The sequence below is a fragment of the Geospiza fortis genome, unplaced genomic scaffold, assembly GCF_000277835.1.
Source record: "Geospiza fortis unplaced genomic scaffold, GeoFor_1.0 scaffold70, whole genome shotgun sequence".
NCBI classification, from domain to species: domain Eukaryota; kingdom Metazoa; phylum Chordata; class Aves; order Passeriformes; family Thraupidae; genus Geospiza; species Geospiza fortis.
The window spans coordinates 3,752,511-3,776,158 of record NW_005054317.1 but is presented as its reverse complement, the minus strand read 5'-3'; the positions used below and the strand labels follow the sequence as shown (position 1 = coordinate 3,776,158).

The 23,648-nt window shown below is 42.9% G+C and overlaps 1 protein-coding gene across 1 annotated transcript in view; it reads right to left on the bottom strand.

The window, feature by feature from the left end:
* Window positions 1-23,648, bottom strand: part of MAGI1 (membrane associated guanylate kinase, WW and PDZ domain containing 1) — a 285,863-nt gene that overhangs the window by 29,183 nt on the left and 233,032 nt on the right. The window contains 2 exon segments of the mRNA XM_031056336.1: window positions 2,111-2,327; window positions 8,829-8,860. Coding sequence (XP_030912196.1) covers window positions 2,111-2,327; window positions 8,829-8,860 — 249 coding nt within the window.

Below are 23,648 nucleotides of genomic sequence, written 5' to 3'. Positions count from 1 at the left end.
AAAAGTAGGAAAAGCACATCCAACTCAATTTTTCACTTATCTTTCCTGCTTTTCTTCACATTTCATTACCCACAGCAAAGCCATGTCACTAGCTAAGAGTGCAGGTTAATCCTCAGGGAATTTGTTTCACTCCAGCTTAGGGTTGGAAATTCACAGGCTCTTGGAAACCTCTAATGGTTTAAAAGGAGATATGACCATATCACATTTCCACCATTCTCAAAAGAACCCCTAACTATGAAACCAAGAAATCTCAGAAAAACACCTTGAAAGGGAACAGCAATGGGATGAAAAGGTCATAGAAAAGCACCAATGTTCAAACAGGTTTTATCTGGTAGAAGAGGCAAGAGAACAAGGACTGAAGCGGGAGAAGAGGATCAGCCCCACTACAGAGATGCTGGACTATGGAAAGGTGAGGCAGGGAAGCTGAAGGGGTGTAGCAGATCCCAGTCTAGCAACAGGCCCAAGCAGCGAGGACTGTGGCACAGGAAAAGAAGGGATGTGGGAAGCCAGCAGGTCAACAGACTGTGAAAAGGCCTCTGGAAGGGCTCTAGCCCCAGCCAAGGACAAAACCTCTACAGGATAACTGCAGCCATTGAGGAAAGAGGGAGGATTTAGCACATGGTGCTGAAGGTGCCACAGAAGGGCGACTGCCTGTGCACTTCAGGCTTTCTCCAGCTCAGTCTTGGGTCTTATCAGAGAAGACAGGCAGGAGTTAAGGCTGCTAAGCTGATACTAATGACTAATTAGTATGAGTTAAAGAGTTAATTAGAAATTAGCTAAGTAGCTGCAGGGGGTCAGAGGCAATGGCAGCACAGTGCCAGCAGGAAGCACGCGGGCTGCAGGAAGGCCAGTGCCATGGGACACTTGTCCACCCAGGCAGGAGAAGGAGGAGCTCTGCCCACAGCTCTGCAGGGCTCAGCAGCCACTGTCCCTCAGCTCTCACCCCTTTCTCCTATTTCCATGAGCTGCACACACAAGTTCTGTCACTGCACTCTGCAGATCAGCGTGCCCCGGGAGCCCACAGGGTCAGTACGCCCAATCCCCAGGAAAGGATGGGAAAGGAGGCAGAGCACAAAAGCAGAGACACCTACAAACTGCATTGCTGAGACATTCAATCCAAAGAGATGCATCTTCAGCCAAGAAACTGTGACTCATGATTTAATTTTCCCAGGATATAAGACTTCAAAGTGATTCATTTCGTCAGTGAGAAAAAGTCCTACCATTTTTCATTCTGAGGTAAAGGTTAATTTCTTACTGGTTTTACCAATTTCCAGTTAGACAATGAAATCAAACAGCGGGTGGTACTCTCAGAGCGCTAAGACTTTGAAACTCCCTTTTCTATAACCAAAGTAACTACTGCCTTTCAAAATGAACCTAACACTGTAACTCTTTAAGAAGCTTTTACAGATTTGATCATGTTCAGCAGTGCAATTAAAGCAAAGCCAATTTGTTTATTTTGTTTCCTGAGAAGAAACTGATTGAAACCACATTTATGGTCTTGGAACAGAGTCAAAACCCTGTTGAATTATTAGCCAAGTGTGCAGATTATTAATTGCCATAAAAGCCACTTACAATATGCATTTAATATCTGTATTGTTAAAGTGTCCACTCTGGTCAAAGTAAAATGGCTCAGCTGGATTTTCTCCTCCCCAGAGTGAGGCTGAAAAGCATCTGATATAAATTTCAGCACACTAAATACTTCCCCTCCTTACTGAAATTCCTATGCATATCAGATAATGAGTCTTAACCTCAAAAAAGAGGTTAGGATTTGGATAACAAAATTGAAAAAACTCTCCTCCAGCCTAATTTAAAAGCACAATAAAAACATAGGGGAAAAGACGGCCTTTAATTTTAAAGAGATTTTTCATATTAATCTTTGATCTAAGAGAGATGATCCTTAGATGATTCCTAGAGATGATCTAAACCCAATCCTCATGAGACAGCAAACTACATCTCTACCAAGTGGATCCCACCGACAGACACCAAACCAACCAGCAGAATCCCCACACTTCCAGCAGCAACCAAAACCATCCATTTCTTCGCAAAGAAAACACCCAGGCAGCAGCTGCCGGAGCCGTAGCCTTAGCAACTACACCTGCTTCATACTCACGTCGGCTTTCATACATGCTCCTGGACTGGGCCCAGATTTTGAATGGATCTGGCTTTTTCTGGCCAGCAGTGTCGGGCTGGTCGGCGGCCGGCGCCTCGGGGGCGGCGAAGTCGGGCAGCACCTGGGTGCTGTGCGCGGGGGACGCCGTGTGCCCGCTGCGGTGGCTCGAGACGCTCTGCTGGGAACTGTTTTGGCTGTCTTTCCTTTCAAGTGGTTGCTGTAAGGAAGAGAGCGAGTGGAAAGGGAGAGAACAGACGGTTATTGGTCGCTGAGTGGGTGTTTTCCCATCAATTTTTCTCCCTTCTTTGATCAGGCTTTTCTGCATGCACATAAGTAAATATATAAGTCACAGTTTTGCTGCTACCCAGTTAGTGCTGGGTACAGCTGAATCCCCCGGTGACAGATTCTGATAGGCAGACTGACAGAAAGAGATATACAAAACAAAGTAATTCATCATTAGAAAAAAAAGAGCATTTTTCCATCTCACACATAAGACAGAGCTAAATCTCATAATAGGTTACTAGTTTCAGTGCATTTATTTTTTCCTGAATTAAGGAAGAAAATTTCAACAACCTCCTATTCAGATAACATTTGAGTCTAACTGGAGTCGGAAAGAAAATGGAAGAACTACCAGATTTCACTGTAAAAACTCAGACTGTCCCTATGAAACAGATTCAAGCACAGCCCTTACTATGCAAGATCACTTTTTCTCCCCACGTAACAAGTCTGTGGACATCTGAGTACCCCTTTAATGTCTCTGCTCCCCAGAGCATCCAAGGGACTTCTGCAGACCTTAACAAATGTGAAAATGTCTACTTGAAGTTTGATGTGTTTTAATTAAATATATTAAAACAGGAAAAAACACATCCATCTAAACTCAGGGCTTATTCCAAAGTAGCGTGTCAAGAGTTCTGACTGCTTACTATTTAGCTAAGCAAGGTATATAGCTCTTAACTCAAATTCACAACTGTGTGCTCAAATGAAGCACAAGTCACATTTGCATTGCCAGGATTTGTACTAGTCAATATGCAGCAAAATCCTCAACAAGAGCTCCCCACACTGTGCAGCAAATGCTTTTTAATGCTCTTTTGAGATGAACCTTGGATTGCCACCAAGGCTGAGTGCAATCTCCCACCTGCTCTGGAACAGGCAACTGTGCTCCCAGGGCTGCTGTGACACAGAGGGTGGTCAGAAAAACAGCATCCCCCAGGTTGTTTATCCAACACCCACCGTTTCCCAGCTAAAAGGGGTCAGCTACAAACACCAACAAACCTCAGGCGGGAATTTAAGCCTCCTGCTGGCAGAGGGTAACTGAAAACAGGGCAACAGAAATCTGTGCTTTCAGATACTTCTCTCTAGGAACCCAAGCTGGGGTAGGGAGAGAAGCCAGCAGCAGACATAGACTGGATCAGCATGGGGGGGGCTCACTGGCCACAGGTCTGGGCACCCCTTGGCTCACTCTGAACATGACACCCCAGGCAGCCAACGCTCCATCACAGAACAGCTGAATTAACTACAGAGGAGAAAGTAACCATACAAAGAGCCCTCTTTTAAAGCCTTAAAAAAAACCCCAAAACCCCAGGTAAAATTATTGTGAGGCTGCACATTCTTCAGGTTTACACTGAGAAAAAGATCCCAGCTTCAACAGCCCAAATAATGTTGACCTTTCAGCCCAGCATTTGAGTTGTTGATCCACCACCAGCATCCTTTAAAGGGTATCTCGATTGACTAGAATGTGAAATTGCCTCTGTCCTTTAAAGCAATTTTGAACAAAGCTTACCTGCTGTGATTACTCATCTGCAGACTTTCAAATACAAATATCTAAACCAATTTCCAACATTTTTAGCTTTTTAAGTGGTAAATGAAGCTAATTCACATGCAGCCCTTCAATTTTTAATGAAACCATTTTAAAACAGCTATGCTGGGGATAATCAACTTTAAAAAAAAAGATACATCTCTCTGTCTAGCCATCTGGATTGGTTTGTTTGGCCAAACTACTAAAATAACTACAAGAATCCTGTGAAACTTCAGGCCAATCTCACTGGAAATAGCTGGTTACAGAATGTGGAGGACAGGGACTAAAATGTGAAGCTTTATTGAGCCCTTAGGGAAATAATGAGAACTCTCTGAAAGCTTTCTGATTTAAAAAGAAACAAAGTTTGAACTTCAAGAAGTGCTCTCACTTTGTGATAGAAAAGGTTTACATTTTGAACAAACTGTGAATTCTGTTTTGTATTTGGATTGCAAATGGAAGTGTCAGCACATCTCAAGCAAAACTACCTCTAGTTAAACTAGAGTAGCAATTGCAAAAATAGGTATTTTTCAAGAAATAGGTGATAACCTCTTTAGTGGGACTGGTGGTTTTCCAAAAAAGAACTCCTTCAAAAAGCCTGAAACATCTCTATTTAGGAGTGGGGACCAGAGCAAGGGCAACATAACCATGGTAATAAGGAATGGATGTAATTAAATTAATCCAAGACAACATTTATTGACTTTCATATCACCAGAGGAGGCCAAAAAGGTTTGGGGCCAAACAACTTTGCACATGTTGCAGCAGCTTCAGCACCTTATAGCCACGAGGAATTGCAGGGGTCTGACCATCCTGGTCTTTGCCATGGGCACTGCTCAGATGAAGTTTGTGTCTTGGTAAACAAAAAGCAGAGGTTTCCCAAGAGGGATGAGCTGACCAAATGCCAATGAAAGGATGGCTTGTCCATCTCCTGCCTTGTGCTCAGCTTCAGGTGCAAACCTGCTGGGTCTGAATCTTACTGTCCAGCTTGCTCAGTTCACACACAGTTCCCTTCTGCTCAGGAAAGGAGCAGATGAGCTCAGGGTCTGGCTGGTGCCAGAGCAGGAGGTTCTGAGCTCACCCTGGGGTGCTGATCATGGTTTTCATATCAGCTGAAATGTACTGACTTCTGCCAGGAGCTATGAAGAGTATGGGACACTGAACTACCTGAGCACCCTGATTCTTGAGAGATCTCCTCCAGAGCTGCTGATAAGCATCAGAGACTCACCAGAAGGATCTTTACCAGAATGGCTAGAAATCAAGGCTGTGGCGACTACCTTGAGTCCATTCAGGCTGACTGCACACTTAAATACAGGTGATGAGATAAAATACTGATTCTGTTTTACAACCATGACAAAATAAATACATGTGAAGCTGGAGGTCCTCATGCCCTACCCAAACCCCTGGACTCTGAATGAAGAGGGATGTCTTGTGCAGACTCACTGTGGAACAAATTTCTCTTCCAAAATCAGGACATTGGCAGAGTCCCTGGTGCTGCTTATCCACCCAAAAATGTGGTAAATCTCTTGTCTGGGACTAGCTGTGCATAGGAATTGCATTTTTGATCACAAGTCAGCTATGCTGACAATGCACTTATTTAAATCCAAAAGAAAAACATCATATTTTTGGAAGAGCTTAGCATTTTATCCCCCCTGCAGTGATCCCATCTTCTGATGATCTAGATGCAGATTTTGTGCTGTAGAGCTTTTTGGAGAAGCTGGTCCTGGCAGTGACAGCAAACTGAGCTGGAAGTGGGAATCTTTGCCCCCTTGTGGAGTATTTTGATGCAAGCAACAAGGAAAAAAGAAGAAAAAAAAAAGTTTGTGCTCATCCATGTTATACCAGGATAATTGCAGGGGAAAATGCTATACTAGAGAATTTTCACGCTTAAAATGTGTATCTCTAGATGTTCAATACAAAATATTATCCATTTTCAGGCAAAAAATAATCAATAGGAAATTAAACGAACAAAGGAGCAGCACAGAGAGCTGCTGGGAGCATGTCCTTGGTGAGGGGAAAGGGAATAAAGAACTTGGACATTTCCAGTCCCATGTATGGCTAAAAAGGGTTTTTTTACTAATTTAGCTCTTTCACCAAGGTTGAAAAAACTCTCCTTAAAACACAAGACAAGCAAAGTCTGTCAGAAGATACATACAGACTGACAAATACAGCCCAGCAAAACTGAGCTGAAGGCAAGAAAACTTCCCAGGCTGTGTCAGAGCCCCAGCACCAACAAACCTCCCCACAGCTTTAACATCTCACCACAGCCAGGAGGTACCAACAGCCTGAAGCTGGCCTTTGGGGAATGCAGGGCTGGGGGCTGGGAACAGAAAATAGGATTTGTTTAAGGAATACCAGCCACTGGCAGTAAGTGGGGAATGTGTCTGGGCTTTGGGAATGAGATGAGGGAACGAGAGAGGGTTCATCTCCGGAGCAAGCAGAAGATGGACACCTGAGTCGTGACTTCCCCGATGCAGCAGAAGAAACAAAAAACAAGGACTAGCTAAGATCAAAGCCAACTGCTCCCAGCTCGATGTGTGCTGTCCTCTAACTGCAGCCTGTTTATTGTACAAGGAATGCTGGAAAAGGGAAATGTTGAGCAAAGGGCACGGGGGCAATGGGCAGCACGTTCCCCCAAGCCCCACAGCTGTGCTGTGCTGGGGACAGCCCCTGGCACATGGCTCTGATGGCAGCTCCCGTGCTCACCCCATCCCTGCCAGTGCAGCAGCAAACTGGGAGTCCCTGGGATCGAGGGCATCCCCGGGAAACACACGGGCACAGTTCAGAGAGGGGATCCCAGACAGGGACTGTGCCAGCAGGGCCGGACTGGCTTCTGCCTGTGATGAATGGGAATCCTCCTGGCCAGAAGGTCATGTTGGACTACCTGCTCCCTGCAGTGGAGCAGCAGCCCTTCAACAAACCAAGGGCAGCGTCAGACACCACCTCTTCCCTACCTCTGACTGCTGCCTTGGCCACACGAGCTCTGGGTTGGTGAAAATCCACCCTGGAGATGCCCCGAGGCATTTTGCCCCAGGTTTCCATGCTCGGTCCCTGCATGTCAGCGATGCCTGGGGAGGAAGGAGTGGCTGCAGCGGCTGAGCCCCTCTGGCTCTGCCCTCCGAGGAGTGGCCGCTCACGGCGCTGCAGTGAGTCCAACATCACTGCTAATTGCGCTGGTGATGACCCCTGGGCAGCCAGGGGAACAGGAGGCTCTGTTTTTTGGGAATCCTGCACTTCAGAGGCAACAGCACCACCTAGGACTGTAGGAAAAATCACTGGAGGAACCCTGAAAAGGCTTGGGAGAGGCACACGAAGGAATGCCAGCTTTCCCCAGGCTGACAGGCTCCTCAGAGCAAACAGCAGAGAGAAATCTGCTGTTGCACAGCTACACCTGTTTGTAAGCAGCCTCTTTGTTCACCAAGGCTGGATTATCCTGCCATGGATTTACATGCTGCTCAGATTTTCACTGTGCATAGCTGTCAGCCAGAGAGGTGCCTGACACAGCAGGATCCCGCTGTGCGTGTGGCAAAGTGGGAGCATCCACGCTTGGGGAAGACCGCGGCTGATGGATTAGGGCCGGTTTAATGACAGAAGTCATAGCCCAGATCGCGTGCAGCCAATCCTGCTCTGACCGGGGGAGAAAGTGGAGGCAGGGAACAGAAACGTGCCAGACACGTCTGTATTTTCCACACTGGCTTCTGGCTCAGCGAGGGCTGGAGCAGCCCCCGCGTGTGACAGCGCCGCGATCCGCGAGGAGCACACCCCGCACTTCTGCCTCCCAACATTAATGCGAGCTGACAATGGAAGAGGCCTGGGCTCACATGACTTTAATCAGCGCTGCCCTAAGCCATCAGAATCACATTAATTATTTCAGGGCTTTCTTTTTGGATGAGCAGAGAGCTTGTATTAAAAGCAAGAGCCTCCTGCTCAGCCGCCTCCTAAACCTTTTGCCCAGGTTTGCAGTGAGGCGGGCTGTGCCTGGCTGCAGGTTTTGGCACCACCAGGGACTGTTGGTGAAGTTTCACACCATCTTACAGCACGGCAGATACCTCACTTGCTTTGCTTCCCCAAAGCTCCTGGCAGAGAATTTTGTCTCTTCCCCACTCTCAACAGATAAGCGCAAACTTTCAGGATTTAGGTATTTCATTCCCTTTAAAAATAAAACATTGCCTTTTGTTGCATACAAATAGCAAATTAATTTCTTCCATAATATCATTCATGGAGCTTTAACGATACTTGAGATCACAGCTTCCGTGCTGCTAGCTGAGATGCTAAGATGTTTCCAGGTAACCGCTTTACATGGAAATACATTTGGGGGGGACAAGAAAATATTATTCTGTTGCTGCTTGCCTAAAAGATCTTCCTTCTAAGAGGAATCTTACACCTGCAGGACAATCCTGCTCAGTATGGAAATGCGTCCAGAGCAGCTGGAGCACTCGGACAGCTGGCTGTATTCCCTGGGAACTGTAACCATGCTCCGTTCATGCTTTGTCTCTCACGACAAGGTGCATGCTTTCCCATTCTGTTAATAATTCAGCCAAAGGTTCTCCAGAAAACTCACTGAGTTAATGGAAAAGGTAGGTGCCTATGAGCACCCGACAGGAATTGGTATATAGCAAGAAGGTGGAGCCTCCCATCTTTCCAAAAGGAAACAATAGCTTTTTTTTTTTTGTAAGTTAAACGATAGAGAAGCTCATCTGTCAGGGAAGCGGATTTGTAAACCTGAGGCTTTATTTGCAAACAAGTCCCCCTTCCATACTGCATCCTCCTCTCATCTCCCCATGCAGGAGGAGCTGTGCAAGGTAATCATGGTTGCAATAGAAAGACAACTTAAAACAATCGAGACCCAGAAAGCAAAGAAGCCAAACTCATGCTTTTTTTCCTTCAAAGCAGACAAACAGACAGAAATAGTAGCTGAAAAGTGCTTACCGACTTTGGGCTCTTCTTTGGGACTGGCAGTCCTGAAAAATGGCAACAAGGGAAAAATAAACATTAGCATTAAGCGTTACCTTCCCTTAAAGAAAAAAAAAAATCCCTAGGTGTATGATCCGAAGGTAGCCATCTGCAGAGTTATGTCAGCTCTCGCTCTGGCACCGGAGTTAGCAGTCTGTTCATATCGAATCAAAGCCCGGCGAGAGGCAGAGCCAGCGAGAGCCGGGGAAGCGGCAGCGGGGGGAGAGCTCTCTCTGCATTAGCTATGCTGCCTTGTGCTGCAGAGAGAAACCCACAGCCCTCAGCGCTGCCCAAACCCAGCGCCTGCCTGGGCAGAATCTCAAATGCTCCCCTGGATTACAGGAGGTTTAGCTCACAATTAAGCCGGGGCTCTTTCCTCTTGACGCGATCGCCTCGGTGGTTTTGATCGGACCAATCGCGGCGGCGCAGGGGAAACAGGTTGATTTTTTAAAAAGTATTTCTCTAGGAATTTATTTTTTTTTGAACGGAAACTGTGCTTTGGGTTTGAGCTGAGAGGTGTGGGCTGGGCAAAGGAAAACAAAAGCATGAGGAAGAATATGCTTTTCTCCCTACAATTACGAATGTTACTGAAAAAACACAGGTTTTCCTTCCTGTCCATCCTAAGTGGAAATCTTTGAGATTTTATCTGTTAGGTACCATTTCAGAGAGCTGTGGCTTGAGAACAGCACTACCAGCGCCCTGACCCCTGGGGGGGATGCTAGGGAGCTTGGAGAAGCAGGGCTTACACAGATTGCAGGTGATGTAAAGGAACAAACACCGGGAGGGCACCAGGGAAGGTTTTTTCAAGGATAATTTTGCATTTTGAAGCAGCCTCTTACTCAGCCTGTGATGAGCAAGAGAACTCAAGTGATATTTCAATCAGCTACTTGTGCATAGAGCCTAGTTGCCAGCAGCAAAGGAGACACTTGCCTGGGGATTTACCTACAATGCAGGAAAAGCTCTTTCTTGGGGTCAAGACCTCCCTTTTCCCCCCGTTGTTGGAAGAGAGAGGAAACCTCCCATATTTTTTTTTTCTCTGTGTGACACTCCAGAAACAAACATAAACCAAAACACAGATTACACTCCACATTAAGTGCTCAGTAATTCAGATGTTTGAAATCTGCTTTTGTCTTTAGGATGTGATTTATGTGGCATTTATGCCGCATTACGTTTTCTACTTTATGCATTTTGTTTATTCTAAACCCTATGCCCTCATATAACTTTTACACAGAGAATAAAACAAGCAGTGCGAGTGAATTACAAATCTGTCTAGGAAGATGCTTATTTTAAGGTAATTTGGGAGATGTTAGCACTGAATAGGGAAGATCCACAATTAAAAATGATAATCAGAGCTCAATTTGCTGCTACTCTCAGACTGGGATGCATAGTGTAAGGAGTATTTTAAATGACATATTTTCAAGCTTTTGAGGAATATCTGTGCTCTGTGTGTCACTCTGATGCATTCCCAGCCAATAGCTGATACTCCTCCAGGCACTGATTGATTGAGGGACAACGAAACATCAAACTGTTTGAACTAAGCAATCGAGACTGCAGCTTCATTTTTGCTGATGGGGACTGTGTTTGTATAATACCCTTAAAGAGGAAAACACTTCATAACGTTCGTGGCAAATCACATTTTTAACAGGCATCATTTATCACAGAGATAAACACACAGATAGAGATTCTCCTCTCTCTCTCCCTCATTCCACATGCATGCATACACGTTTACTCTCCCTTTCCAAGAGATGATCTTTCCTACTAAATCAATACATGGAACACATCCCCGTGCATACACACCCTTAACAGACCAGCATGAGACAGAAAGGATTTAACAACATTTTAAATGTTCCCTCCAAAAAAATAAAGAGGAAATGCAGGTAAGCTGCTGGGTCAAATTGTATCAGAATTCAGTCTATTGCATCAAAAGTATTAAATGTTAAAATAAGTATGAACTACTGAACAAACCTTTCCTTCAAAGTTTGTCATTAATGTTGGCTGTTCTAACCCCAAAGAGATGGAAAACAGTTGAAAAATAAAGGAAAACACATCAAGGCTATTGTTTGGTGGGTCCTTCAGAGGCCAATGAATCTTACAGTGTCACTGCTCTGTGCCAGACTGCTGCAGAACAAGCAATAATTTACTTCTTACCAAAATAAGTGACTGCAGAACACAAATGTTAACAAATGTTAGTTTTTCACGGGACAAGCTTATAGTCAGGGGAATAACCTGCCCGTACATTTTCCTGTGAAAATATTATTTATTCATCTAATTAGGGTCTCATTTTAGAACTCCAGTTCCTGGCACAGCAGGCCAAATGAGTAAATGATAGGTGTAATGGAGACTTTTCATGCTCAGATGATGGAATGGATACAGTATTTAACAGATGAACACCAAGAGCTTGAATAACCCCTGAATCCTGGGAGCTCCACCAGCAAGGAAATGCTGAGCTTTTCCAAAAAACTTCTGGTGAAAACATTTCCCAGGCCTGTGAATTCGGCCTCAGAATTCAATTAACATGGAATTGCATCACTGCTCATGCCATGCCTTGCTTGGAAGCTCATCCTCTTGGCTACCCTGTTCTCTCCTGAAGCCTCACTGCAACTTTTTCAGAGGTAAATGGGCCAAGCATAGACTGAACACCCCATCTGCATCTTTTTGGCACTATCCAGCTTTTTGGTGGTTCTATAAATGGCTTCACATCCCTGGCTAGGAGAAGCCAGAATAATAATAGTTTATACTGACATTGCAATATAATTTCCCTGTGATTTGATACCTATAGCATCTCTCACTAGTACCTGAAATGCATCTTCTGATTTTGGGGGGTTTTGGAGATACAGGTTAGAGAAGATGGAAGAGTCAAGCAATCACACAGGGCTGTTGTCACCACAGAGTTAACAATGTTTTAAAACAAACGAGCACATCTGGTAAACAATGTCAATATGACCTAAAACCCCTTCAATGGGCTCATTGTAGCTACTTACTAAATGTGCCTAGAATTAAATTAATTAGAAAACACAAATTACTTCCCTCTAAATAACAATGTAATAAAGCAACTGCTTAATGAAAAATATCAGTGATCAGTGAGCAATCCACAAGAACAAAAAAAGGGATTGTAATCAAACTAAATTCACAGACCCATGAGCAAAGCAAGAAAGACTTCATACAAGGTTAGTCAAAAATGAGTCAGACGCAGAGATCTAAATTAAACTAATTATCACAGAGATTATTACATTTATCTTAACAAAACCCTCTCTCTTTTCTCCCCAGCACTCCCTAAAGCTCTGTGTACAGCTGGCTGCATCCATCTGCTCAACTACATTTTGTAACATAGGGGAAAAACCACAAATCATTAAGCAAGTTTTGTAGCATGACTTCAGCACTCTTAATGCCACTGCCCATGAGGAGCTGTACTTCTGTTGCATGACACTGTGTTATGTTGTGAGTGATGTGACCCATGAATTAAATCCAAAATTCAGCTTATTTCATATTTTTTTGTGTTAACTGTGCAGTCTTGAGTGGTAAAACTTTTGGGAAGCTGTAAGGTTCCCTATTTATGATGAGTTCATGGAAGAACACATGGGACAAAACTTCACCTCAAGTGTTGCTGTTTCTAACATGCAATTTTTAAAGGGACATTTTTTTCCTCAACTCCTTTGTCTTTATGCAACCTGAGTGACACAGGAAGACCACAAAATATGGCAAACTCTGCTTTGCTGAGCATACACAGAATGCAATGTGTGTCCACAAACCCACACCACAGCCTGGGCCTGCTTCTGGTGAGAGCTCAGAAGACCACAAACACCCTAAAATTACCTAAATGGACAGCAGACACAACATGCCCTGTTCCACAGCCTCGCGCTTTAGAGATTGTGGGTCAAAATTATCTAAAGCTGAATGCTAAGGAAGACTTATCTCTGGGCACTACAGGAGTCATGCAGCCAGCCCATCCCAACAGCTCGGACATGTGGAGGCCAGCTGCTGTGAATACTTCACTTTTCACCACACACACGCACACAAATTATATATTTCAATGGGATTTCAACTGAAGTTGGAACAATTCAGTAGTTTGCACAATCCACCCACAGGACAAAGGCTCCTGGAATTGCTAAGAGCCAGTCTGGAGGCCTTGCTATCATCTCATGTATGGCTTACAATGTCTGCATACTGCTCAACATTTTTCATTTTTGGGGTGGTTTTGCATGTGAAAGAGAAGAGCAGCTGTTTCTAGATCTTCACTTCTCAAAGTTCCTTAACTCATCCAACACCTGGATGGTCATTGTGGACCATCTCTATCCAAGAGCAAAACAAGCCATAGGTGAGTCTAAGAGGAAAGGTCACCCATGAGGTTTTGCCCTTATGTCACCTGTAGCCCAGAATGCACCAGTGCTGAAAATTAATTGGGGATGAAGGAAAACACAAGAAAATAAAGATTTTGGACTGTGTCCCAAGGTTAACATTTACAGAGAAAATGTTCCTGCCCTGGAAAAAAACCAAAACCTTCAAGCTTTCTAAATAGCACTTACACCATGCTGAATAAAAACCAAAGGCTGTATCAAAGAAAACAGACACTTCGAAAGATGAGGTTTAGGTAAAGTACTGGAGTCAGGGGGTGCACAGCCATATACCTGGCATCGAACATTGATCTGTGTGCAAAACATTGGTGGTGACAAAGCAATGCCCTTGGTTCCCTATGATCCATTGCCAAAGAATTTCTAATAAAGGACAAATACTATTTAAAAGAGTAGATGGAAGTTCATCTTTTCCAGACCAGAACAATCAGCAGCAAGAGAGGCAAGTCTGTGCAAGCATAAGGAGAAGAAAAAAATCAAGAAGAAATCCCCTACCTGTCCCTGCCAAACTTTTCTGCTCGTCATCGTGATTTGCATAACAAGAGTGACACTGCACTAGCAAAAAAAAAATTAGCTATGCAATATAAGCTTTAAGCAAGAGAATAATTTACACTGCAGTAATACAGCCCTGCCATAAATCAAGTTTGGTAACTACCAAATGCAGTGAAAAATGCTACATTTCTGATGTTAATGTTCAATGCTAATGCCAAGAAAGCAATGTTTTGAAGAGATCATCTTGGGCATTATTAACCCAGTGTAACTGACGAAAAGCATAATGAGGCATAGAATATTATTGCCATTAAGAAGAATTTCAGTTCTAGATGCTCTAAAGATGCTAAATTTTATTAGCCTCAAATACTCATTTTTGGTTGGGATGTTGAACAATTCCCTGCCATTAAAGTCTCAGTCATATTTTCAGCATCTCAAATGAGAATTGATTTTAGAAGCAATAAAAAAGATACGGGCTAATAAAATGCTATTTAATTACTATGAAAATATAAATTTAACTATGCAGTAATATATATATATAAGATAATTCCAAGACAGCAAGGTAATAAAGAGATTGAGAATTAGTGTGACAATTACCCATCTAGCCTATGGTTGAAATCATGTCAGCAGTTCTTGTATTTTTATTTTGAAGCTCATTAAATAAAGTGCTTATCATAAAGCTCAAGCTGTCAGAGTCATATGCTTAGATGAAAACCTTTGTTGATATTTAAACAAATATGTACATAGACATTAAATTTCTGAAATCTCACAAATTTCAGAGGCTAAACACTAGAATTGGAAACTAATTACAGACCCCCACATCCTTCTTAGACAGATAAGGGGCTGTGTACACACAATATTATGTATCCATTTTTCATATACATAAGCATACACGTGTGGCTATCCGTGAGGGCAACTTTCCTTTTCCAGGAGCCCACAAAATCCATCACTTACAAGCTTTATTTCTGGAAACCCTTGCACAATTTTGGGGCATGCTGCAGTTTTGAAGGTGCCCAGCCCCATGGCTCCTGTCCCCAGCTGTCATGACCATGGAGGTGCCAAAGGGCAGCAGCACCTCCAGGCCAACCCCACTGCCACTCCAAGCTCAGGACACTGGGGAGGAGAAAAACCATATTTTGCTACAGTCACATCTGTATTTATCCTGCTCAGTGAGTGTGTTTGTCTTCAGACTTACCACAGCACTGCCACAAGGTGTAAATCCATGTGCTCAAACTGGGTGGCTTATGGCAGATTCTTGTGTCTCATATCTGGAGAGCAGCCTGTACAGAGGCTCCTGGCATTAGCTGGATGCTGCTATTAATATATAACATCCCTTAATAATGAGCTAGCATTTACAGAATGCTCAGGCAGACTCAGACCTGGGCAGTGCACATACACATGGCATGCTAAAAAGCTCTACTAGAGGACAATGGTTTTATGGATGCTTTCACAAAACATCACTTTATTAGTCTGAAAACAGTTTTCTATTCAAATAGATCATGACTTGATATACTTTCAAGGATGCAACCTGTACATCTCAGAGACTAATCCTGAAGGATGGAAAGAAAACTTCTGAGGACTGATATTTACCTGCACATCCCTACCAACTTCACCAGGTCCTGACCTGTCCCAGCATCCTCAGCCAGCTGTGCCACCTCCCTGAAGCTCAGCCTCCTCCACCAAGTCTCTCTGGCTTACAAGCCCTGCCAAATTCTTAAGCCCAACTTATGATGCACGGCAGGTCTTCTGGCACAAAAGGCACAGCTTAACTGACTCTTAAAGCTGGTATAACCTAATTACTATCACCATCACAAGAATAAATCTATCTGACCGAGGCAAATAAACTCCATTAAAATAAATAAACATAAAATCCCAATGCAGAATGGGAAAAACATTTAACTTCAGAATGGAGAGACTTAGAGACATGCAAACAGATATTTAAAAACAATCAATTTCAGAACAAAACCATTGACTACTCCACTACAAAGTCATCCTTCTTCCTCAGTTTTGCCCACCTGCTATTGCTTTTAATGACTCTCCAAATGTATTTAATTACAGTGATAAACAGAGACCTTTCTTGGATTTCTGACACCTCATTACTTCTGTTATGGCTGGTTATTATAATGCCAAATCAAGGCAGCAGCTACTGCACCTACCTGCAGTGTGGCTGATAAAAACTCATTATTTACTTGCACACCAAAATGTCACCCAGGCAGTATGTAAGGGTAGGAGGAAAAGAAAGTGGAACAAAACCCTCCTTGCTGCACACCTCCAAGTCTGCTCCACTTCCTGCCGTGCAAATCCTGATGAAGATGTGGGAGGCACATCTCCACTAAATCTGCCTTATCTAATGCACAGTATTAGGTTCTGCTGTGCCACCTTGTGTTACATCACATCACATTTGATATAAAACAACCGTGTGCGTTTGAGTTGCTCCACTTACACCACTTCAGCATTTAATACCGAAACCCAATCAACATAAGGTGAAAAAAAAAAGCACAAACTTTCAAAACCTCAAGCTAAGAAGGAAAAAAAAAACCTTTCAGAAAGAGTTTCAGAGCTCTCATCTTTCATTTGATAAGCAACCTGTTTTATTCTCATCTCAGAGCCTACTGCTTTCTGCAAGAGAGGATGGCTCTGGCAATAAAACATCCTGATGTGGAGATTTCAGCCATGTTTTTTTTCTTCCAGCATTCAGCAAACGCTTTGGTTTTCTTACTGATGCTAAAGCAGATCCAGATTCCCTGCCACAGAAAGGCAGCCATGCATGTAACCTGCACACCACCACTATTGTGCTGTCAGCACGCAGGACTACACAAAACTGACATTATTTCCCCATTCCAAACATGTTAATTGTTCATCCCCATCGTAATTAAAGCACAGGTTTTCTCCTGGCCTTAAAGCACTCTTCATGAAACAGCAAAAAGCTTTAGAAGATTATATCAACCCTTGAAATAAATGCAAAATGTGTAACAAAATGCCAAATAATGAATCAGCAACTGTTCTATCCTATTTTACACTTCCAAGCAACTCTGGAGCTCAGATGACACATATACCTGGGGGACACAAGCTATAGCATAGATAGGCCATGCTGCCACAAAAATGCAGGCTAGCTCATGTACAGCTGATGCTGACCCAAAAAGCAGATTTCACAGGAATCTCTTCATTTGCTTACTCATTTCTAGGAGAGAATCAGTGCAAATGGAGTTAATGAAGGGTAGCTGAGGGGAAAACACTTGGGCCTCCAATGCCTAACAGATTAGTGTCAGCAATTCACATGTATCACACCAGCAATAGCTGGAAATTCTGCAGGCAATTAAAATGTTCATACCCCAGCAATGCTGATTCTCCACTATCAGAACTATTATATTATAAAGCTGCTTGTTTTGGAATCAGATGTTCATAGGACAATGTGCTTTGTTTGGAGTTCCTTGGCCTCCCATGTTTTAGGAAAAGCAGTTGGATATGAATAATAAAGCTTGAAATAATAAATAAATAAAAACCCCAACTTTAATGAGGTATTTTTATATCTGGAATTTTGGGAGCTTAAGGTAGGGTTTTTGCACATGTGGGCTTTTTGATATTTGGGTTTGTCAATTACTATTTCAACTGGATGCCTTGCACTGGAAAACTCCAGCAGGACCTGGCAATGTTAATTCATTAGTTCCTGCCAATGTATTATTTATATGAACGTTAGGAACATACATTAAACTATTTGGTGTCTGAGCAAGCTACCAACAATTACCCTTAGTGGCTGTAGCATCTCTAGGAGTGAAAAACCTTGGTGAAACCCTGCTGCCTCCTGGAGTCTAATGGGAGCTTTGCCATGGACTCCAGCATCACAAAAAATCTCCCCCCTTCGTATTTTTGGTCAGCAAAGTCATCTCAAACCTCACAAATTCAGATCATCAAAAACAAACTACTAATGTCACTAAGATTAACACCTGTAAAGCACTTTGAAGGAGAAAAAACACCACGTAATCCCAACATATTACATTATTTATCAGACGACCTGATTTTAAATGTTAAGTTTGGCTTATTTTTATCACAAAGAGAAAACAAGTTTCTGCTTGCTTGCTTTACAAAACCAATTACAGAGATCAGTGTATGGTGCTGCATAACAATACCCAGCATTGTCCCAAAAAGGCGTATCTAACACTCCCGAGCTGCTGCAGGAAAATTAACTCACACACTGCATTGAAACACATGCACATCAGCAATTCTAATGAGGGGTAGGAACTTCAAACTTCTTATTAAAAATACCTAAACTTATAACATTTTCTTGATTTCATCTTTTCCTGACTTTAACCGATTTTCCTATCTGCTCCTTGATACACTAGTGCCTAATCAGAATAAGGCTGTGAGAGAATAGCAAATGTTACATCAAACTTGCTTTAAACCTTTTTAAAAATCTCAACAGCTTCTTTGAATATAATTCCAGTCAACAGAGAATAACAAAGAGTGACTTGGTGGTTTGGAAAAAAAAAGATTCAGCTACTCCCAACTAAAGGTTCCCCCAGTCCTGCTCCTTCCCTTCACCTAAATTTCAACAATGCCTTTTTACTAGGATTGTCTGTTTTCAGAGAATGGCAAAAAGGCACAACGCAAAACTTTTAAAATCATCTAATTTCCAACACAGTTTGTAAACCAGCTTCACTTATCTAATTGCCTTCTTGCCAGGCAAAGATCTTTAAAAGAAACAGTAACAAAAATAAACAAGAGGAAACAATTGAAGACAGATTTTTAAATGCCAAATGATATTCCAAGTTTAATCAGGAAATCCATAACTCTGGAGTTATGAAGTAATGACCCTGGAATACAAAGTAATGAATTTGAAAAATAAATCTTGGCCTTACACCTGGACATGTATTTCTTCAAGCATACTGCAATTCTGATTTCCTAAATCAATCCTCAATAAACCCCAGTGAGGGGTGCCTATGAGCCTGGATGTGTTATTTGTACCACAATATCAGGCATTTTTCAGCATACAGCTCAAAACAACCTCTACTGAGTGACAAATTGAAAGATTCAACAAACAGGTTTGGTGGAAGATACCTGAGTAGAAGGTACTGGGAGCTGGTGGTGATGGACAGAAGGTAAGACAAGGAAAAAAGAGGTATTTTGAAATGGGATATTTAAATAGTTTAGAAGTCAACTGAGCACACCAGAGGGCAGAAAGGAATTAGATCTGCCCCTGTTCTGGGGGTCCAGGGAAGGAGCTGCCACAAGGAAACCAACCATGACGGTGGCAATGAACGATGCCTGGCAGCAGCAGCTCTGTGCTTGGCCAGATGGGGTCCAGGGAGCTCCTAGATCAAAACTCAGCACAAAGACCTCAGTGTAAACTCTGCTCCCTCTCTACTGGGGCTGAAAACACTGCTGGAAATGGTGAACTTTTCTTCCCACCCCACAAGCTTTGGCACTGGCAAACGTGCTCTGTGGTAACCATCAGATGACTCCCAGGTTGTGACTTTTGTCCCAAATGCAGTTTGGACTCTCTCTCTCTCTAATTCAGCAGCTGCTAAGACAGTTTGAAACTTTCTGGCAGCTCGATGAAGTGGCATGACTTTCAACTCACTCTTCACTGCAAGCCTAAAGGGTAAACAGAAATGAGTGGCTTGTTTAAAAGAGTTCAAATCTGCACTGAATAGCTGATTGCAGCTCTAATTATACCATGGTTTTACATCATTAGGGATAGCAAATGAAAAGGAGCTCTAATTCCACCACTCTTTTTTTTTTTCCTTACCACGCAATGATCCAATTCCAGCTAAGGAAAGGAAGAGGAAACTTCATTTCCAGGTGGGAATTCCAGCAAAGGAAGGTCCATGTAGCTAAGGAAACTTGATAAATTTGTAATTTTCTTCCATTGTTACAAATTTTTGTTACATGTGTCACAAGGAACTTCTTAAACCTACTGACTTGAGGACCCAGTAAGCAGGACTGTTGAAACAGACCTCTCCCCATTTCCACCAACCTCACAGCTTCCCACAAGCACCTTTCACTCCATTGAACCGTAAATAGGGAATTTACCATGGACTTTACATGAAGGTAAGACTCAGGTAGCAACTGCTGGGCATTTAGACAAGTAGATGTTGCATTGATTCTTCTTCCCATAAAACACATTTAGTTTTGACAATCTTGTGTATATCTATAAAACTATTTTGCATATATATTTTTTTATATTTAATATTTTTTTTCAGAAGATGTATTTCCATTTCGCAGTTTAATGTGAGTTTGGCACTGGGGAAAGCAATTAGAAATGGCACTGATTTGCACATGACATGTGAGTGACATTTCACCTGCGTGCCTTTACTTTGATCTGGACCAAAGTGGGAACACATCTTCCAGGGGATTATGTAGATCAGGCTAAGGTTTATGCTATTTTTGACCTTCCAGTGAATAAAGATGCAACTAAGCACTAACTGTGAGAGCTCTGAAGGTAAATTGTCTGTTCAAACCTGCACGAACACTCAGTGTAATTCTTGGAACTGAACAAAAATAAACACATATATTTTGATTAACCTGAAGACTGACCTAAAAAAAGAGGTAAAGAAGGAAAAAAAATCCTCTTTAATCAGGAGTAATTCACAAAATATAAAATATATTAAAATTTCCTCTGAAACAAATATTAGACCTTAGTGATTCCAAAAAATACAGCACAGCAGTTTTGCAGAATAACTTGTTCTGACACAGCCCCCCACCTGTCCCAACACAGGCACAACTTCCACAATAGAAGTCCCTTGGGAAGCAGTGAAATTATTGTGCCAAAATGTTTCTTGTATTATGAATAGAGTCTGTGCAGAATGGAGAGGTATTTGAGAATTGCTTATTTCAGTTGATTACAGTGCATAGGCAAAGTTTCAATGACTAATGGATTTCAAGTGGCAAATAATATTACTTTGTTTCTTTGCTTTCTTTTTTTTTTTTTTTTTGTAGAAAGTACTTCATGTACTTGGTAGGTACAAGGTCAAAAGAACCTTTTCAGTTACAAACATTCAAAATAAAGTTGTACCTATTACAGCTGCCTTAATAATAATTCTTTAAAATAACCAAGGTATGTAATCACAATTTCCAGCGCAGGGACAAAAACATAGGCTTAATTCTACATTTTGTAGCAGCAGCACTGGTTTACTTTCAGGTGCAGAGCTCTCAAATGGTGCTGCTGGGTTATCAAGCATCTCCTCTGCTGTTGCAGGCACCATGTCCTGTCCCCTTCAAACGTGCTCAGCTTCACCTTCAGGCAGTAAAGCCTTCATGCCTCCCCTAGCTTGACTTACAGGCTCTAATGGCTCGGCACCCCCTTCTCACTTCCAGTTCAAATTACTCACAGCCAAACACACAGTTGTTCAGCCAGCTCCTTCATTTAAGTACCTTCTATCTCTCCTGCCTAATAGAGACAATAATTATTTTGTCCCCTCTGTCCCTTCATTTTGCTAAGCAAAATCAGCTTTTCCAGTCAGCCCAATCAACCCTCTGCACCCTGGGGGGGCTGAACTCCTCATATCAGGGGTTTTGAGTTTTATCCAGTTTTATCCACATATAGGTGAAACAGGAAAACAACAGCAGTATGATTGATCCTACAGAGGAGAATAAGGAGAAGAAAATATAAAAAAATTAAATCAAAACACAGACAAGGTAAATTTTCTATGAGGCCTCTGGAAAGCAAATTCTCAGTGATCTGACTTGGTATTGAAGTATTTATCCCAATCCTGCAAATGATTTTAGATGACACCTGTGCACACAGAGGGGGCATTTCAGCTTCACCCCTCCTGAAATCATCAGGATTCATCATCCTTGTGTTCCTCACTCAGAGGCAGCAGCAGGATTTGCCCTCTCCCATAAGCCAGTGCATCAGCTGAACACACTTCACAGTAAATATTTCACAGGCTGTTCTCAGCAACTCTGCGTTTGCATTTTAACAATTAGACCTCCTTATTGGGAGTGCACCAGCAGCTTGGAGCAGGCAGAACTTTTCCTGTATATTGCACATCTCTTTCTGATATTTTTCTGCTTGATTAGTAATCACTTTGAACATCCTTTCAGCAGCTCTTGGATACAAGCCTTGGCATCGCAGGGATGCTTCCTGCACAGCGGGACTGAATGCAAGTGCTGGGCTGAAGGAAGGATGCTGACAGCAGCTGAGCACTTTCCTCACTGGACACCAGAGGGAGGAGGAGGAAAGGACAAGTGACAGAGAAGCTGAAGAACAGCTTCAAAAGCCCTGAAGGAGCTTATCAGACACATGAGCCAAATACATTTCTGCAATCGCACCAAAATAAAGAGCGGCGCCTTGTCTGGGATGGTGCTGCTGAGGAGAGACTTGGCAGGGGCAGCATGAGGTGAAGTTACAGGGGAAAGGACCCGAGTGCAGCAGCACTGAGAGCCAGGTGGATTTCAGCCAGTTCCACCTTTGTTTTTTTAAATAGCTTAAGCTGTAAAGGACCTTAAAGATCATCTAGTTCCAACTGCCCTGCTGGGCACAGGACACCTTCCACTGTCCCAGGGTGCCCAAACCCCATCCAGCCTGGCCTTGGACACTCCCAGGGATGGGACAGCCACAGCTGCCCTGGGCACCCTGTGCCAGAGCCTTAGCACCCTCACAGGGAACAATTTCTTCCCAACACCCAATCTAAACTTACCTTCTTTCAGTTTAAAGCCATTTCCTCTGTCCTGTCTCTACATGCCCCTGTGAAAAGTCATTCTCCAGCCACCTTGTAGGCCCCTTTATGTCCTGGGAGGTGCTGTAAGGTTTCCCTGAAGCTTTCTCTTCCCATGTTGAGCAGCCCCAACTCTCAGCCTGTACTCACAGCAGAGCTACTCATACCCTCATGCCTCTGATCACCTTGGTGGCTGACTCTGGACTGGCTTCCACAGGTGCAGGTGGCTCCAGTGCTGGCCCCCAGCTGGATGCAGTGCTCCAGGTGGGCTCTCACTAGGGTGGAGCAGAGGGGCAGGGTCCCCCTCTCACCTGCAGCCCAGGTGATGGATTTCTGGGCTCTGAGTGCACATGGCTGGGGCATGTCCAGCCTCTCATCCCCCAACATCACCTTAGAACACTTAAACAAACCTGACAGGTTTCGGGTCTGAGGTTACCACTGGGCATACTCTGCTTGGCTTCTCTGCCATAGCTTGAGCACCTTTTGGTCCAGGTTGCCTCTGGATGTGAGGAGAACCTTGTTTCAATAAATAACTTTGGACCAAGGCCACCAAGATCTCCAAGTTCTGTACCATGAGAGCATGAAATTCAAAACTGCAAGTGCTCTGTGCTGAGATGGAAATGTGAGGACCTTGAAGGAGGGAGGGAGGCAGTTCAAGGAGACTGACATGGTACCTTATCTAGGAAGGTGATAGCAAATGTGGTTAGTATCTTGATTAAATTAAAAAAAAAAGATTCAACATAATTATCAGGGAACTATTTACTATTTTATTAAAACTAGGCTTTTATTTCCTCATCAAAACTTTTCATTATGCCTTCAAGGCTTTAGGAGGATTATTAAATGTCAGGCACAATTCAAATAATTAATATATGGTGTTACCAGATATATATGCACTCTCCAGGAGGATTAATAATAGCTGCTATTTGTCTTCCAACCATATTTTCTCCATAATACATATATTAATCATGAGAATGAAGTGCATTTTTAAAACCTCTCTAGTACTGAAAGTCTTTAAGGAACTCACACTTTGAAAATTGAAGAATTCTTAATATATTCTGTTCTCTACTTTCTAATTTACTATCAAAATACAAAAATACAGTAAGCACTTGGAAAGAAAGGCATATAGGAAAGGCAGTGCTTTATCCAAAGCTGCTATTAGCTGCAGAATCAATGCATTCAATGCCTTGAATTAAGTCTTGGAAAACAACAAACCAGACTTGTGAATTCAGGAAACAACTTGTCCCTTGTTAAAATGGACTGACTTTTGGTGTTTACTGCAATCAAAACACTTTAGAAAAGTC